The following is a 17,851-nucleotide window of genomic DNA, read 5'->3' on the forward strand; positions in this document are numbered from 1 at the left end:
ATGGAATCTTTTGTTCCTCTTTCTTCGGGTAACCCAACAAATTCAAACTCGCGTGAGACAGTTGAATCTACGCGTTTTCAGATGGATCAATATGAGAATCCCTATTATTTGAACAGCAATGATCATGCTGGACTTGTTTTAGTCTCTGATAGGCTTTCTACAGCTTCGGATTTTCCATCTTGGAGGCGATCTATGTTGATGGCATTGAATGTGCGTAACAAATTGGGATTCATCAATGGTACGATCTCGAAATCTTTGGAATCTCATCGTGATTTTGGCACTTGGTCACGTTGTAACGACATTGTGAGTACCTGGTTGATGAACTCAGTAGATAAGAAGATAGGTCACAGCTTGCTTTATATTTTTACTGCTGAGGGAATGTGGAAGAGTATATTGTCTAGGTTCAAGCAGGATGATGCACCTAGGATATTTGCGATTGAGCAGAAACTTAGCAAGATTGAGCAAGGTTCTCTTGATGTTACTACCTATTATACATCTTTGGTTTCTTTGTGGGAAGAACACAAGAATTATGTAGAACTTCCGGTTTGTACGTGTGCGAAGTGTGAATGTGATGCAGCTGCTAAGTGGGAAAAGCTACAGCAGCGTAGTCGAGTGACTAAATTCCTTATGGGTTTGAATGAGAGTTATGAACAGTCTAGGCGTCACATTTTGATGTTGAAGCTAATTCCTACCATCGAAGAGGCTTTTAATATGGTCACCCAAGATGAGAGACAGGGAACTATTAAGCCACTTACTAGGGTTGATAATGTAGCTTTTCAATCCTCGGCACCTATTTCTTTTGATGCTGATGGTGCTTATATTGCTGCTTACAATACAGTGAGACCTCAGAAACCTGTCTGTACACATTGTGGGCATCTAGGACATACAATTCAGAAGTGTTATAGACTTCATGGTTTTCCTCCGGGGTACAAGACAAATACTGGTGGCTATAAGGGAAATAATATGAATTCATCGTCTTTCAACCCTCATATGCAGAATACTCAGTTGCAACCTCGTATGCCTCAAAGTCAACCGAGAATGCCTTAGGATCCTATTCAGAAGGCGAATACTGTTGCTAACGTCTATGCAGAGCAGGTTCCATATTCTTTGATTGGTTCTTATCCGTATGCAGCACCACCTGAATCAGTTCCTGTTTCTGCTATGACCTCTAGACCTGATGGTAGTGCTTTTCAGACTCCACTCTTTACTCCGCAGCAGTTACAACAAATTTTATCGCAATACAATATTCCAGTACCAGCTCCAGAGACTGCGGCTACTTCTAATACTGCAACTGTCACTGAACATGGTCTCATGGCTCAAGCATCTACTTCTGGTACTTTACCTTTTCCTTCCACTAGTTTACGATATGAAAATCACATCCTTACATTTCATAAACTTGCTTTATCTTCTCTTCAGAATTTTCTAGCCCCTAATGATTGGATTATTGATAGTGGGGCGTCTAGTCACGTTTGTTCTGATTTAGTGATGTTTAGAGAGTTAGTTCCTGTTTCTAGTGTTACGGTGACTTTACCAAATGGTACGCAAGTTCCTATTACACACACAGGCACCATATGCATTTTACAAACATTGATATTGCATAACATTTTACATGTTCCTGACTTTAAATTCAATTTGATTAGTATTAGTTGTTTAGTTCAGAATCTATTTTGTTCTGCTCATTTCTTTCCACATTGTTGTCTTATCCAGGAACTTTCTCAGGGATTGATGATTGGGAGGGGTAGACTCATCAATAATCTCTATATTCTTGAGACAGAACAACAGACCCTCTCACCATCGCTTCCTGCTGTTTGTTCCTTCTCTGCTTCTGTGTTGGCTGATGGAGTTTTGTGGCATCAGCGACTTGGACATCCATCATCTGCAGTTTTAAAAAGTCTAGTTAGTTTGATTCCTTCTCTTCGATCAGTTTCTTCGAATGTTTCTCCATGTCAGATATGTCCATTAGCAAAACAAAAACGCTTAGCTTATGTTTCTCATAATACTTTAGCTTCTAAACGTTTTGATCTAGTTCATATGGATATTTGGGGTCCTTTTAGTATTGTGTCTGTAGAAGGTTTTCGGTATTGGTTGATGATTGTACTCGTGTAACCTGGGTTGTTACGTAATAAAAGTGATGTTTCAACAGTCTTTCCTAATTTTCTCAAAATGATTTTAACACAATATGGATCGAAAGTAAAAGTCATACGATCTGATAATGCTCCAGAATTAGCATTTAGTGATATCATCAAAGAACATGGTATGTTGCATCAATTTTCTTATTGGAATGAATGTGTATTAACTGCAGTTTTCTTAATAAACAGAATGCCTTCACCATTGTTAGATGATAAGTCTCCTTTTCAACTACTTAGTGATAAGCTTCCTGATTACACAATGTTTAAAAGTTTTGGTTGCTTATGTTTGGCATCCACTCACACTCATGAAAGACATAAGTTTTCTCCTCGATCAAAACCCTGCATTTTTCTTGGCTATCCCACTGGTTACAAAGGATACAAACTTTTGGACTTAGAGTCTCATTCAATTTTCATTTCTCGTAATGTGGTTTTTCATGAAACTGTGTTCCCATTTAAAACATCGGATTTGTTAAACAAGACTATTGATATGTTTCCTAATAGTATCTTACTGATGCCAGCGCCTTTACATTTTGTTGATTCTATGACTTCCCTTGATAATGTTGACATTGATATACCTGAGAACACTGATACATATCATACATCTGCATCACACACAACACAATTGGAACCTCGTACTGTTTGTGTAGAGCTTCCTCCCATAGCACAGGATGCAGTTTCTGATTCTCTACCTATTGCTAGGCCTAAACGAACGGTAAAGGCTCCTTCCTATCTCTCTGAATATCATTGTGCTCTAGTTCCTTATATTTCTTCAGAACAATCTTCTATTCGTCTTTCTTCTTCTCTTTCTTTACCTACTACAGTCTTTTCTCCTAAACACCATACTACACCTTATCCTATTTCTTCTGTTCTTTCTTTGGATCGTTTCACTCCTGCTTTGCAATCTTATATTTTCTCTTACAGTCTAGAGACTGAACCCAAAACCTTTGCCCAAGCTATGAGATCAGAAAAGTGGACTGATGCAGCTGGTGAGGAGCTTCATGCTCTCGAGCTTGCTAATACTTGGGATGTTGAGACTTTGCCTCCAGGTAAAAATGTTGTTGGTTGTAAATGGGTGTTCACTATTAAGTATAATCCTGATGGCTCAGTGGAACGATACAAAGCGAGGCTAGTTGCACAAGGCTTTACGCAACAAGAAGGTTTGGACTATATGGATACATTCTCACCTGTGGCTAAACTAACAAGTGTAAAATTTCTCCTTGGTGCTGCTGCTAAACAAGGATGGAGTTTGATACAGATGGATGTGTCTAATGCCTTTCTTCATGGTGACTTGGATGAGGAAATTTATATGAGTCTTCCTCAAGGTTATACTCCTCCACCGGGTGTTGTCTTACCTCCTAATCCGGAATGTTGTCTTCGAAAATCACTTTATGGTTTGAAACAAGCCTCTCGGCAGTGATATAAACGATTATCTTCGGTCTTCTTGGGTGCTAACTTCATCAAATCTCCTGCTGATAATACTCTCTTTGTCAAAGAAAGACCAGGATCTTTTATCGCTGCTTTGGTCTATGTGGACGATATAATGATCGCAAGTAATGATAATCAAGCGGTTGAGAGCTTGTAGGTTTTGTTGAAATCAGAATTTAAAATAAAAGACCTTGGTCCGACAAGATTCTTCTTAGGATTGGAGATATCTCGTTCTTCTCAAGGCATTTCGGTATGTCAAAGGAAATATGCCCAGAATTTGTTGGAAGATGCAGGGTTACTTGGTTGTAAACCGAGTCCTATACCTATGGATCCTAGTCTTCATCTTACTACAGCTATGGGAACTCCTTTGTCTAATCCTCGTTCTTATAGGGAACTCATTGGACGGCTACTTTATCTCACCATTACCAGACCTGATATTACATTTGCCGTTCATCAATTGAGTCAGTTCATTTCAGCACCTTTGGACATTCATCTTCAGGCAGCTCACAAGGTTTTACGGTACATTAAGGCTAATCCTGGCCAAGGACTTATGTACTCTGTTGATAGTGACTTGAGCTTGAATGCCTTTTGTGATGCTGATTGGGGGAACTGTAAAGATACTAGGCGGTCTATTACTGGTTATTGCATATATCTTGGTAACTCGCTTATCTCGTGGAGATCAAAGAAGCAAGGAGTCACTAGTCGGAGTAGTACAGAATCTGAGTACCGTAGTATGGCTCAGGCGACATGTGAACTCATTTGGTTGCAGCAATTGTTTAAGGATCTTCGTCTTCCAGTTCCAGGACCAGCTAAACTCTATTGTGACAACAAGTCGGCTCTGCATATTGCTATGAACCCTGTTTTTCACGAAAGGACAAAACATATAGAGATAGATGGTCACACGGTTAGAGATCGGATTAAAGCAGGTACTTTCAAAGTCTTCTATGTTCCTTCGGAGAATCAACACGCTGACATCCTCACCAAGCCACTTCATCCAGGTCCTTTCTATGGATTGCTTTCTAAGATGTTATTATCAAGCCTGTATCTTCCAAACCAGACATCTTTGAAGCTACAGACTTGAGAGGGGCGTATTAGGATACATGAGGATTGGTTATTGACTGGTTCACAACCGGTTAATCCTGGTTCAATTAATTTGGTTAATATGTGTTAGTATATAAGAAGATGAGATTAAGAGAGTATAGTTAAGATTTGTAATATATACTTTATTTTCCAATAATAAAAAGTTTGTTAGAGCTCTCTGAAGCTCGCTTCTCATCTTTCTTCTCTGTTACCTTTTCCGGTGTATCAGAACTTTAACAAGAGTTTCTAAAGAGCCATTATGCTTAGCGTTTTGAAACAATATTGAGAGAGTGTATTGGTCAATATTAATAAGATAGGTGTGTACCGAGTACGGACCATGTGGTTAGCCCTAGCCCCTAGCAACTAGGGTAGTTTAGCTGGCGATCTGAAGTAAAGCGTTTGGAACGCAATGTTAAGTGTAATAAGTGAATTATTTATCAAATTTTAACGGCACGGTTACAAAAAGACGGAGGAACAATAAAGCAAAGGAGTACATACTTGCTGGCGAAAATAAAATAAAGGGAGTACAGACTTGCCGATTACAGATAATCCATTATTGCATGAGAACGTACGTTCCTTATAAACAATAATCCAAGTAAAATACAAACAAAAAAAAAACCTTAAAATAAAACGAGAAGATAAGACAATAGGTTCCAGATTCATAAACTGTATGTTATAAATATTCAACTTACGCGCACTGGAAGTTCGTTGGGGCTTTTCTACCGCAAATATTGAGGAGTACGCTGAGATCGATGGGAAGGTTAAGGTTGATTCCAAGAATGTTAACCTTGAGCAAAGTGCATAGGCAGGCTGCAGCCTCAAGGTCAACCAAACCTTGGATGAGAGAGCAGCATGGCTTTACAGGTGGGTTTCCCAATGTTAGGTCCACTAGCTTGAGAACATTGGCACAAACACCGAGCTGTAGGGAATCTTTAGGACAAGCCGCAGAGGTGTAAGTGACAAAGAGAAGGTTGAGAGAAAGGAAGAGTGCAAGGGAGGTTCTTGGAGCCATTGGTTTGTGGAGTTGTAAGGCTCAAGAAATAGTAGTGAGTTTAAGTTTGTTTGAGATTGGTGGAGATAAATGTTAAGTGTTTAGTGGGTATTTATAGGGTTTTCATTAGGAGAGAAATGTGAAGGTTCTGATTAGTTGATTAATTTTTTTTTTTATAGATATGATTTGATTATTAAAGAACACTTAGTTTGATTTAAAAAAAAAGTTTTCATCATTGTCCAAATTAGCTGGTAATCACTAAAAGTTTATGGTTCTAACGTTAATAAACAACTTAGGTGTGGTGGTAATAATTTATATATCCATAAAAGAAATTTGGTGGTTGAAGTCGATCTTGATACAAATTTACGAATTATATCAATATGTACAGGCCTTCACGATATTATTCAAAAGTTAAACAAATATATTAATTTTATTTTAGAAATTAATTGTGCAAAGTCTCATAAATTATGTATTACCGTTGTAATATTATATATCCGAATATCCATAATCAAATCCCATACTTATCATCTTGGTTGAATTACCTTTTTTTTTTTACATGAAGATTTTTTTTTTGTTTCTTTCAATGAGATAGATTACTATCTACAGAGTATTATCTAAAGCCTTAGATATAGTATGTGTGTTATCCGTTATTTTAAATCATGTGCAATTTCTAATTAGAATACATACACAGTTTTATTGTTACAATTATTTTTTTTCTTATTTTTTCCTATAACTAAGAAAGAGGTTCTATGCCAAATTTTGATACGTTTCTTTAAACACAAGCCAACCTTTAATAAGTTACATATACGTATCAATTATCACTGGATTGTGACCTTTTATATAGACTACATACTCCTATTAGCACGTTACTAAAGAACAATTATTCACAGATCGTTATTAGTACAGCACCAAGTAATAAGCAAATATATTACCTACATTGCAAGTGAGTATATGTATCTAGGTTTTTTTTTCGTTTTTTTCATAACTAGAAAAGTTGAACCCAAATAGCGTTAGTTCCTTTAAAAGACGCAAATTATAGTCAGACATCTATTTCTGTGAGTTTTTGGCAACCTCGGCCAATATACGTAACTAAGCACATCCCAAGACTAAACGGTTCTTTATTCCTTCACGCTTGTCACGAAGCAGACTTCTATGACCATTATTTCTGAAACATCATTTGCATGTGATAATTGTTTACTCATTATAAACATCATTAGTCTACTCATAATCTCACACAAAGACAAAGTTTATGACTTCATTTGCATGTGATAATTGTTTTGGTAAATCTCAAATGGTTAGACTTATAAATCATTCCTTATAACAGGGGTTACAAGATGGACAGATAGACTAGTTTGGATATTTAATAATAATAATAATAATAATAATAATAATAATAAGATTTTAATGTCCAATTAAAATGATTTGATAAGTCTAACCTAATAATAATCGTATAGTTTCAACGTCATCCTTTCCCCATTTTATTAGATGGTTTAAAACAACACTGAGATCAAAGCTCAAATTTTTAGTGTGGAAAAAAAATGAAAATCCCAATTCGAGTAACTTAAAATTTAGGAATACTTATGCGCCCAATTGCAACTTTGCAATGCATGCAATCTTCTCCAATCCAATATGAATAATATAAAAGAATTCGTTAGAGTAGATCCAAAATATAATCTATATATTAAGGTGTTATAACGAGAAAATCGTCGTTATTATTTCTCTTTTGGATAATAAATTTTTTTTTTTTTTTTTTTGTCAACGATAATAATTTTCTATTATTTATATTGAATGAGATATATGTTCGAGATCATACTACTTATATCCTTTTCCTGAATATATAACATAGTTTCGTAGATAAGTCGTGTTGATTTTATTATATTCCGTAATAAAATAAGGTTGAACATGCCAAAATATGGTTCACGGCAACTAGCTGTACGTAGGAGAGATCGAGAATTTAGCTTTCCCTTCGACAGGCTAGTAACAATATGAGAATCATCATGCCAAATCATTCAATTTATTGATCAAATATTTATATTCTTAAACTTAATATTGAATTTCCTCTTTAATTATCTACATAGCATTTCTAAAAGAAGTGAAAAGTGAATGAAGTTGATATTTCGGGCAAAGAAGTTGATATATATAGTTCAAATAATTTATACCAAGTAAGATATTGTGGTGATTCTAGTATTGTACGTTGATTATGGCTAAGTTAAATTTTAAAAAACCATAGCAAAAAAAAAAACGGATAAATATATGTTTCCATTCGAATTTTTCTATATTAATAGGAAATAAGTAAGAAGTGTAGTAAATATTATAAAATATCTAACAGAAAAGGATAAAAAAAATACTTATGTACGGTTACATACATGTAATAATGGCATAAATCAATGCATATAAACAATCATCAAGTGAAAACGAAGTTGAGCTTTTTCTGCGGATCCCGATGGACTGTCCACTGCTCTTTACAGGCACTGCCATGACAACCTTATCAATTTCACCTAGTCATTGTTTGACAGAGACCAATCCGTCTAACACCAAGCTTTTCGTGGCAAATTTTGATTCCTCGAGTATTTACCTGATATACTTAACCGCAAGGCAGTATATGCGGAGTCAAATTCACAAAGACCAATGATACACTAAATATTTGCGAGATTTGTAAATAGCTAAAACATTGGTTTCAGAAATTGTAAATAAAAGTGCAAGAAATAAAAGGATTTAACTTATGAGATTAAAACATTGGATCATAGGGTATTTCAGAGATCAATGATCAATAGGGAAATGAAACAAGGAATTCAATAGTTAATAACTATTCTAGAACATGAACACAAGATTTGACTAACCCTCTTTCAAGGTATTATCACTAAAATTGACTACTCAATTACTAAACTTTCATTTGTATCTCCTAATCAAATTTGCATTCAAACAAGTTCACTAAGTTCACAATATCCCCTAACATCAACTTTCACAGGTTAGAGAAATATGGCTCAATTCATATTGGATCATGCATTCTATCGAACACTTATGATGCATAAAAAAAACTAGAATATAGAACAAGGTGATCAGTCCTATTCTAGCATTAAGAGCATATGAATCAAAGAACCACAAAAAAAAAAATAGAACTCCCAAGCAACAATTAAACCATTAAATCATTTGATCCCCTACTTAGAACCCTAATACCCAATTAGGTGACTAATTACACATATTGAAAGCAACAACACAAAGAGATGAAGAAGAGATAATTAAATTGATGAAATTAAATGAGGAAAGAGTTTAGAAATCTTCTCCAAATTGTCAAAGAGGATGAATCTCTAATCTCCAGAAATGGCTTACAAAGTCTCCAGGTGCAGAAAAAATCAGAAAAGTAGAATATAGCTTACTAATTAGGTTTTCGGGGGTATTCATACTCCTATTAACATAAAAGAAATAAAATAAAAATGAAAATAGAAAAATTTAGAAAAAGGAAGTAAGTATCTGGATTATAGTCAAAATGACAACACACTTGTCCAGAATTTAGTAGACTTGTGCATAAATTTCAGCAGACTTCACCAGACTTGTGTACAACATCACCAGACTTGTCTACAAACTTCACCAGACCTCTCTAGACTTCTCCAGTCTTGTCTACAGACTTCACCAGACTTGTCTACACACTTCACCAGATTTCTCCAGACTTCATGATTCAGTTCAATTTGGAGATGTCCAAAAGTCACTTCTTGCTTATTTATTCCCGTTAAGCTCAAATCCAACCAAAATGCTTCAAATCTAACACATTGTCTTCACACCTAATCACAACTCAAGAAAAAACCAAAAAAACACAAAAAACGGAAGAAAATGCGACAAATGACTCAAAACAATAGTAAATAAAGGACAAAAGACACCAAAAACACAATACATCAAATTTATCGACAAACTGTGACCTTTCATGTGACATTTGCTTCTTAGATAGTGTCTCAAAGCTCTGTTGGATCATATTTATTATCTATATTTGTTTAGTATTGGGGATTGTCTTTGTTGTAATTTTGATTTCAAATTTGGATTTTTGTATCTTCTTTCCTATACTTGAATTTATGAGAATGAATCAAGTATTTTGACAAAAAAAAATAAAAATAGAAAAGTAAAAGTGTAGTAAAAATTTTACTACAAACAGATCAAAACAATAATCAAGTGAAAACGAACGAAATTGAACTTTTCATGTATGTTCTCTGAAGGCGTAGATCTTCTTTTTTTTGTTTTTTTTTTTAAAGTTGACCCGATATTTTTGGGATGTGCATGATGCTTAGGTTTTCATAAGATATTATTGTTACCAAAAAACATGGTTCACACTTCATAATATTCGTTAACTAATCATAACCCAAACTCGCTATACATTAGTTCAAATATACAAATGTAACGGTCTCTATTGGATTCTCATTGGGTCAGAATTTTTAAATGATTTAGAAAAAAAGGAAAAAAATAACGATTTATTTTATTATGAAATTCAGTCTACAAAAATATATAGTTAAAAGCTATGTTGCATGGGAACGGAAACGGATACGCGGAAACGAAACGTTTTGGAAACAGGAAACGGGTTTTTCCAAAAATTAAGTAATGGAAATGTGTAGGAAACGTATATACATATATATATATATATAAATATATATATATATATATAATAAATCCCCAAACATAAAAACCATATTAAAAAAATCTGAAACAACACAAATTCAAAATATAAATATTAAATAGTTTAATTAAAAGTAAAACTGTAAAAAAAAAAATGTTCAAAATCAAATTTTTTGACCAGCCATATATTTAGGGATTTTAACTTTTAAGCTACTAATTATATTATATTTATTTATCACTATATGTATCATGAATTGTTATATTTTCAATTTATTTATTTATTAAATTTTGAAATTATAAAAAAAAGTTTCCGTCGTGTTTCCAAAACGGAAACGAAGTTTCCATCGTGTTTCCAAACAGAGATTTTTAGGAATCGTGTTTCTGTGACTTATTTCCGAGTTTCCACGAGTTTCTGTTTCCGAAACGTGTCGGAAACACGAAACGCACCTCAAAAAGAGTTTCCATGCAACATAGGTTAAAAGAGTCATTTGCGTTAGAAAATCTCACATCGACAATGACTTCTAAAATATATTATCTCAAAAACAATGATCAATTTACTCATTACAAATTAATTTTGATTGTGGATCTTACAAAACCTAATAATCTGTATATATATATTTAACATATATAATCCAAACTCGCTACAGCTATACATAGTTCGCATATCAAACATTAATATTCTAAAATTAACTTAATCTTGTTTTTTTGAGGTTTAACCGACTCTTGGGTTTAGACTTTTCGTTCCGTCGATCTTATTGTGAGGCCTGACTTTGATTAATTCAAAGACACCAAGTTTTAGAGTTTCAGAGTACGTTGTCGCTAGATGCTATAAACACTGTAAACCATGCATGGCTTTTTGATGCAGAATTAATCAATCCAAAATGTCAACCAAACCGTCAATAAGCTTTAAACGCGGTACAAAGACAAACCCCAGATTCTAGGTCAACCAAACCGTCAACGAGGCTGCAACACGGCTAAACCAGAGAAGCACCTATGCTCACATTGAACTAGTTATGACTTATGCGCGTTAACGCAAAAAACAAGCTTCAAAACATCTCTTGGGCATGTCTCGACGGCAGGAGCGCTTCGGGTTGGCTATGGCTTGTAAGAAGACGATGGGAAGGGGTGGCTTCAGTTAGGGGAAAGAAGAGGATGTTAAAGGCAAGGAAACTGGCGACAGAGTTTCTAAAGAGCCATTATGCTTAGCGTTGAAACAATATTGAGAGAGTGTATTGGTCAATATTAATAACCATGTGGTTAGCCCTAGCCCCTAGCAACTAGGGTAGTTTAGCTGGCGATCTGAAGTAAAGCGTTTGGAACGCAATTTTAAGTGAACAGTGTAATAAGTGAATTATTTATCAAATTTTAACGGCACAGTTACAAAAAGATGGAGGAACAATAAAGCAAAGGAGTACATACTTGCTGGCGAAAATAAAATAAGAGTACAAAGTTGCCGATTACACATAATCCATTATTGCATGAGAACGTAGGTTCCTTATAAACAATAATCCAAGTAAAATACAAAAAAAAAAACCTTAAAATAAAACAAGAAGATAAGACAATAGGTTCCAGATTCATAAACTGTATGTTATAAGTATTCAACTTACGCGCACTGGAAGTTCGTTGGGGCTTTTCTACCGCAAATATTGAGGAGTACGCTGAGATCGATGGGAAGGTTAACGTTGATTCCAAGAATGTTAACCTTGAGCAAAGTGCATAGGCAAGCTGCAGCCTCAAGGTCAACCAAACCTTGGATGAGAGAGCAGCATGGCTTTACAGGTGGGTTTCCCAATGTTAGGTCCACTAGCTTGAGAACATTGGAACAAACACCGAGCTGTAGGGAATCTTTAGGACAAGCCGCAGAGGTGTAAGTGACAAATAGAAGGTTGAGAGAAAGGAAGAGTGCAAGGGAGGTTCTTGGAGCCATTGGTTTGTGGAGTTGTAAGGCTCAAGAAATAGTAGTGAGTTTAAGTTTTTTTGAGATTGGTGGAGATAAATGTTAAGTGTTTAGTGGGTATTTATAGGGTTTTTATTAGGAGAGAAATGTGAAGGTTCTGATTACTTGACTAATTTTTGTTTTTATAGATATGATTTGATTATTATTATTATTTTTTTTTTGAATAAAATGTAAAATTTATTCGAAAAAAACATTGTTACATCAAGTGCAGCTTGAGGCTGAGTGTTTTTGAAGTTTTAAACATGATTTTAGACTGTACAAATTTTAAAGAAATAACGGTGTAACCCCAGCTATCTCCTCAAACGCGAAGCTAGCCATCGCTCCATACAGCCAGCAAATTTTCCGGTGGTTGGAAGGGAAAGCAGCCGATTGCGTACTTGTCTGTCAAGGCGTGTAACGAGCAGAGTGGAGATTATCGGTGGCTCCCCATGTCGGCGGTTATTTCTCTCTTGCCAGAAGGATTGTAATGAAGCATGGAAAGTATAACGCAGCAAAAACAGAGTAGGGGTCCCCAACGAAGTATCCCGGAGGAGAGATAAGTTGGTTTCCCAATCTGTAGAGAAAAGTCGTGCAAGAAGCTGAGAGGTGAGGCCTGACCATACATCCGTCGAGTATGAGCAAGTGAAAAACAGATGGTTGCGGGTTTCTTGTGGTGCACCGCATAGAGAGCAAGAAGCATCAATCTGAGCATTCCATCGTAACATGCGATCTCCTGTAGTCAGGCGATTTTGTGCGGCGATCCAAACCATAAAGGAGTATTTGGGCGTGGCCTGTTTGAACCATACACCGGTGGTCCACGACTTCCTCTGACCAGAAATCCGGGTACGTTCCCAGGTCTCCTGTGTGCTAAACTTCTGCTTGAAAACATCCCCTTTCCCTTTCCAGAGAACCACATCCTCTGCTTCTACCCGTCCTCTGTTTCGAATATTGTCTAATGCTTGTTCCATTTGGTTCAAATGATCCACACGATGACGTCTCGGTCGATGATTGAGAGCCTCCGCAACTGTAGCATGAATTGTGATTCCCATGTCGATAGTTCCCCGTTGTCCAGCAAGATTAAGCAAGCATCCCAACGGTGACCAATTATCATGCCAAAAGGAGATACGTTCCCCATTTTTAACCTCATATCGAATATAATCAGCAGCCACTGTGCGGTATTTAAGCAGTTTGCGCCACATCCAAGAACCTGAGGTGGTGTTTACTGGAACTGACCAGAAAGAACCCTTTTTAAATAAATATGTCCGAAGCCAAGTCGCCCATAGTGAGGTTGAGGATAATAGTCTCCAAATGAGTTTCAGGCAGCTTACCTTGTTGACTTCTTGCAATGACCGCAGACCTAAACCACCCTCATCTTTAAGCTTACAGACGTCATGCCAAGAAACTTTCGCTTTTTTGGTGTTAAGTGATGGCCCTGACCACAAGAAAGCAGAACACAAGCCATCTATCTCCTTAATACATGCCGTTGGCAGTCTAAAAGCGGACATCCAAAAATTAGTTAGGCTGTGGATGACTGAGTTTATGAGTTGCAGGCGACCGGCAAAGGAGAGATAGCGACCTGTCCAGCTGCTGAATCTATCTCGAATGCGTTCAATGAGTGGTGTATAGTCCGAGGTTGTCATACGTTTGGTAAGCAGAGGAAGACCAAGATAATGAACAGGCAGTGTTCCGGATGCAAAAGGAAAAGAGCTAAGAATTGTTTCCCGATCAGCGAGTGTAACTCCAGCCATATACAGTGTGGATTTCTCCAAACTAATATTAAGACCAGAACTCTCAGCAAACTCAGTGAATACCTTGAGAATGCCCTCAATTGATGTTTTCGTGCCATCTGTGAAGACCAGCAAATCGTCTGCGAAACGCAAGTGTGTGAGTTTAACATTTTTGCAGCGTGGATGGTAGCCAATGTGCCTCTCCTGAGCCGCTTTATCCAGCATTAACGACAGCACTTGCATGCAAATAACGAAGAGGTAAGGCGATAAGGAACAACCTTGCCTAAGTCCTCTTGCACTTTGGAACAGTCCTGACAACTCACCATTAACTTGAACCGAGAAAGATGCCGTGGTAATACAAAGTTCAATCCACCTAATAAACTGTAACGGGAACTGCAAGGTGCGAAGGATACTGAACAGAAACGGCCATTGAACCGAGTCAAAGGCCTTGGAGATGTCAATTTTGATAGCACTTCTCGGTGAGATTGTTTCACTGTGACAATCTGCAACTATCTCTGAAGCCAATAGAACATTTTCCATCAAGAGACGGTCCTTGACAAAAGCGGATTGGTTTGGAGAAATGAAATCTGGTAGCAACCGTTTAAGCCTATTCGCAAGAATTTTTGAAATCACCTTATACGTCACATTACAACAGGAGATAGGCCGATAGTCTTTCATTTCTTCAACCTCTTTCTTCTTAGGGATTAAAGCTAGGATCGTCGTGTTGACACCCTTTGGTATGAAACCAAACTGGAAAAATGACTGAACAGAGGTGATAAAATCCTTCTTAACTATCGACCAAGTCACGATGAGGAACTCAACAGTATACCCATCAGGCCCTGGGCTTTTATCTTTCGGCATGGAGAACAAAACATCTTTGATCTCTGTTTCTGTCACGTCCGTCACCAGTGTATCTTGATCTTGTGCAGAGCAACGATAGCGTAGCAACTCAGATAAAGCAGCCTCGTTAAACGGTTGATAATTAGCTATCTTGTGTCCAAGAAATTCCCGGAAAAATCTCTCTGCTTCAATTTTTATAGACTCTTGCGTGTCTGCTATAATACCACCAGGGCAGAGAATTTCTTTGACCGCATTTCTAATCTCCCAAGCCTTTGCTGCACGATGAAAAACCTTGTTATTTCCATCTCCCACTTTTAACCAATGCAGTTTTGAACGCTGCTTCAAAAAATTTTCCTCCAGCCGCAAAACAAACAACCACCTGTTATAAGCTACAGATTCACACCGCATAGCCTGATCAGTAGGAGTTTGCATAGTCTCCATCTGACATGCACATAGATGCTCGAAAGCCTCCTTTGCCTTCTTTTCCAAATCACCAAACCTTTCTCGACTTAACTGTTTTATTTTCGGCTTCAGAGACTTCAACTTCTTTGAAAAACGAAACATCGCTGAGGTGGAATGGTATAATTGATCTGTATCTTCCCAAAATTCTTTTACCATTGGCAGGAAATCCGGATCTTCAACCAAGGCATTCGTGAACTTAAACGGCCGACGAAGCTTTGGTTGCTCTCCCCCAATCTTGATCCGACACCTTAAGTGATCTGAGCATCCCCCAGCCTCAAACACACCATAAGACTGTCGAAAAGTAGTGAGCCATGAATCATTTACAAGAATTCTATCAAGTTTTTTGCAAATGAGACCAAAATCCGGCTTATTACACCAAGTATACAAAGGACCATGAGACGGCAGATCACTCAATGAACAATGCTGCACAGCCTCTTGGAAGTCATGCATTCCCGGAAGCACTGTGGGATTAGTGTCGTAAAGAGAATGTTCCTCTGCCTTTAATATGTCGTTAAAATCGCCAAACACCATCCATGGCTTATTACGAAATAATGGTGAATCTTGGTGGTATTTCAGATCATCCCATAACACTTTGCGGTCCTCCACACCGTTTGATTTAAAAAAACACTATGATTTGATTATTAAAGAACACTTAGTTTGATTTAAAAAAAAAGTTTTCATCATTGTCCAAATTAACTGGTAATCACTAAAAGTTTATGGTTCTAACTTTAATAAACAACTTAGGTGTGGTGGTAATAATTTATATATCCATAAAAGAAATTTGGTGGTTGAAGTCGATCTTGATACAAATTTACGAATTATATCAATATGTACAGGCCTTCACGATATTATTCAAAAGTTAAACAAATATATTAATTTTATTTTAGAAATTAATTGTGCAAAGTCTCATAAATTATGTATTACCGTTGTAATATTATATATCCGAATATCCATAATCAAATCCCATACTTATCATCTTGGTTGAATTACCTTTTTTTTTTGTTGCATGAAGATTTTTTTTTTGTTTCTTTCAATGAGATAGATTACTATCTACAGAGTATTATCTAAAGCCTTAGATATAGTATGTGTGTTATCCGTTATTTTAGAAGGGGATGATTCGGTTGGCGAGTTTTACTCTGTTGTGTTGACTAACAACTATCAGCAAGCTGATACAGGGACTAAGATGATTCACAAAGGGAAAAACACAAAAAGTAGAATCATTTCAAAGGGGATATCGGCTGGGCACTCAAGAAACTGTTACCGTGGTCTTGTTCAGGTTCAGTCCAGAGCTGAGAATGCTAAAAATACTTCGACTTGTGACTCAATGCTTATTGGTGAAAAAGCAGCTGCTAATACCTATCTTTACATCTAGGTAAATATATCTATGATCTAATCTTTATTAGAGACTCTGCTCAGAAACTAGGCACCGAGGCTATGTTTGGTGCTTTTGATAGGGTGGCTAAAGAGATGAGTGTAACTGAATACAGTGCCATGATTGGAGTTTACTTAGAGCATGCGGAGAAAAGCAATGATCTAAATTATGCTTTTGACAGTGGCGGACCTACGTTCAAGTAAACCAGGTCATGTGACCTGGGTAAATTTTAAAATTTTCCTAATGGTTACTGAGAAAAAAACACATATACTCTCATCAAAAAATTTTTTTACTTGTGTTTGACCTGGTATAAAATTCATCCTGGGTCCGCTATTGGCTCTTGACCATGTCGAGAAGGCTTTTGAGCTTTAGAAATCCATGAGAGATCGCAGATTCTTTTTTGAAGAAAGAGTTTACGGTCCTCTTCTTGATTATTTGATTGATATGGATATGGTAGAGGAATTCCATAGATTTAAGGATGTGATTAGTGAGGCTATTCCTGGTTTGGTTGAGAGACTTGGTTACTATGAAATGCTTCTTTGGATCCAACTTGGCTACGGAGAGAAGATTGAAGAACTTTGCAGTACAAATGATGGTAATAAGGGGGAAAGCTTACAAGGTTAGCCATATTCAGTTTATGACAACTCTGGTGCATGTTTTGTGGAAAAGTGTTAACCTTTTTGTTTTATCTTCAAATAACAAAAAAAATATCTGCTTGCACTATGTAAGAAAGACCAAATGTACCATCTTCAGAGTCTCTTAGAGATGGTAGATGTCACAAAAGTTCATTCGTCGGACCTATTGTCAAACATATTTGAATACCTTGGGAGGTTTTCATTGGATTCTGTTGCAAGAAATTTCCTGTGTGAACTAAAAGAAAGTTGTAAGAGTGCGTTTGACATAATCCAAGAAAATTTTCTTGATGTTGACTTATTGTACAATAACATGCTTATGCTTCTAGAAAGTCATTGTTATAGCATGTGTATTATGTATTTCATTAACATGCACAGATGAAGGAGTGAAGAACGTTTCAAAGTTACCTACGATACACTAAAGATTTAATTTGGTCTCATACTGTTAAATTATAAAAACTATGCAAACTTCACATTTCTATACGAAATTCACAAAAAAACTTCGAATGTGAATAAAGGAAGTTATTGAAAAACTACATAATATTAATTTACCCGGTGTTTTGTTTTAATATACCAGATATAACCCGACGTTTGATATAATTTACTCTATTTAGAAAAATACTTAGGTTCAACCTCGCTTGTATTCACCCCTCTTCTC

General features: G+C 36.4%; 1 protein-coding gene and 3 pseudogenes across 1 annotated transcript; 2 read left to right on the top strand and 2 right to left on the bottom strand.

The window, feature by feature from the left end:
* LOC109126295 (uncharacterized) lies at nucleotides 1-3,546 on the top strand. Its single transcript, XM_087465677.1, has 5 exons — nucleotides 1-1,015; nucleotides 1,133-1,333; nucleotides 1,427-1,545; nucleotides 1,708-2,078; nucleotides 2,319-3,546. Exons 1-5 carry the CDS (start codon nucleotides 1-3, stop codon nucleotides 3,544-3,546), a joined length of 2,934 nt encoding a protein of 977 aa, XP_087321803.1.
* A 310-nt stretch (nucleotides 3,547-3,856) lies between these two features.
* On the top strand, nucleotides 3,857-4,635 carry LOC109126293 (secreted RxLR effector protein 161 pseudogene; annotated as a pseudogene).
* A 411-nt stretch (nucleotides 4,636-5,046) lies between these two features.
* LOC147948189 (putative lipid-binding protein AIR1 pseudogene) lies at nucleotides 5,047-5,721 on the bottom strand (annotated as a pseudogene).
* Nucleotides 5,722-11,567: 5,846 nt separating this feature from the next.
* On the bottom strand, nucleotides 11,568-12,190 carry LOC147948190 (putative lipid-binding protein AIR1 pseudogene; annotated as a pseudogene).
* Nucleotides 12,191-17,851: the final 5,661 nt, after the last annotated feature.

The sequence above is a fragment of the Camelina sativa genome, chromosome 2, assembly GCF_030686135.1.
Source record: "Camelina sativa cultivar CO46 ecotype springtype chromosome 2, ASM3068613v1".
Taxonomy (NCBI): Eukaryota; Viridiplantae; Streptophyta; class Magnoliopsida; order Brassicales; family Brassicaceae; genus Camelina; species Camelina sativa.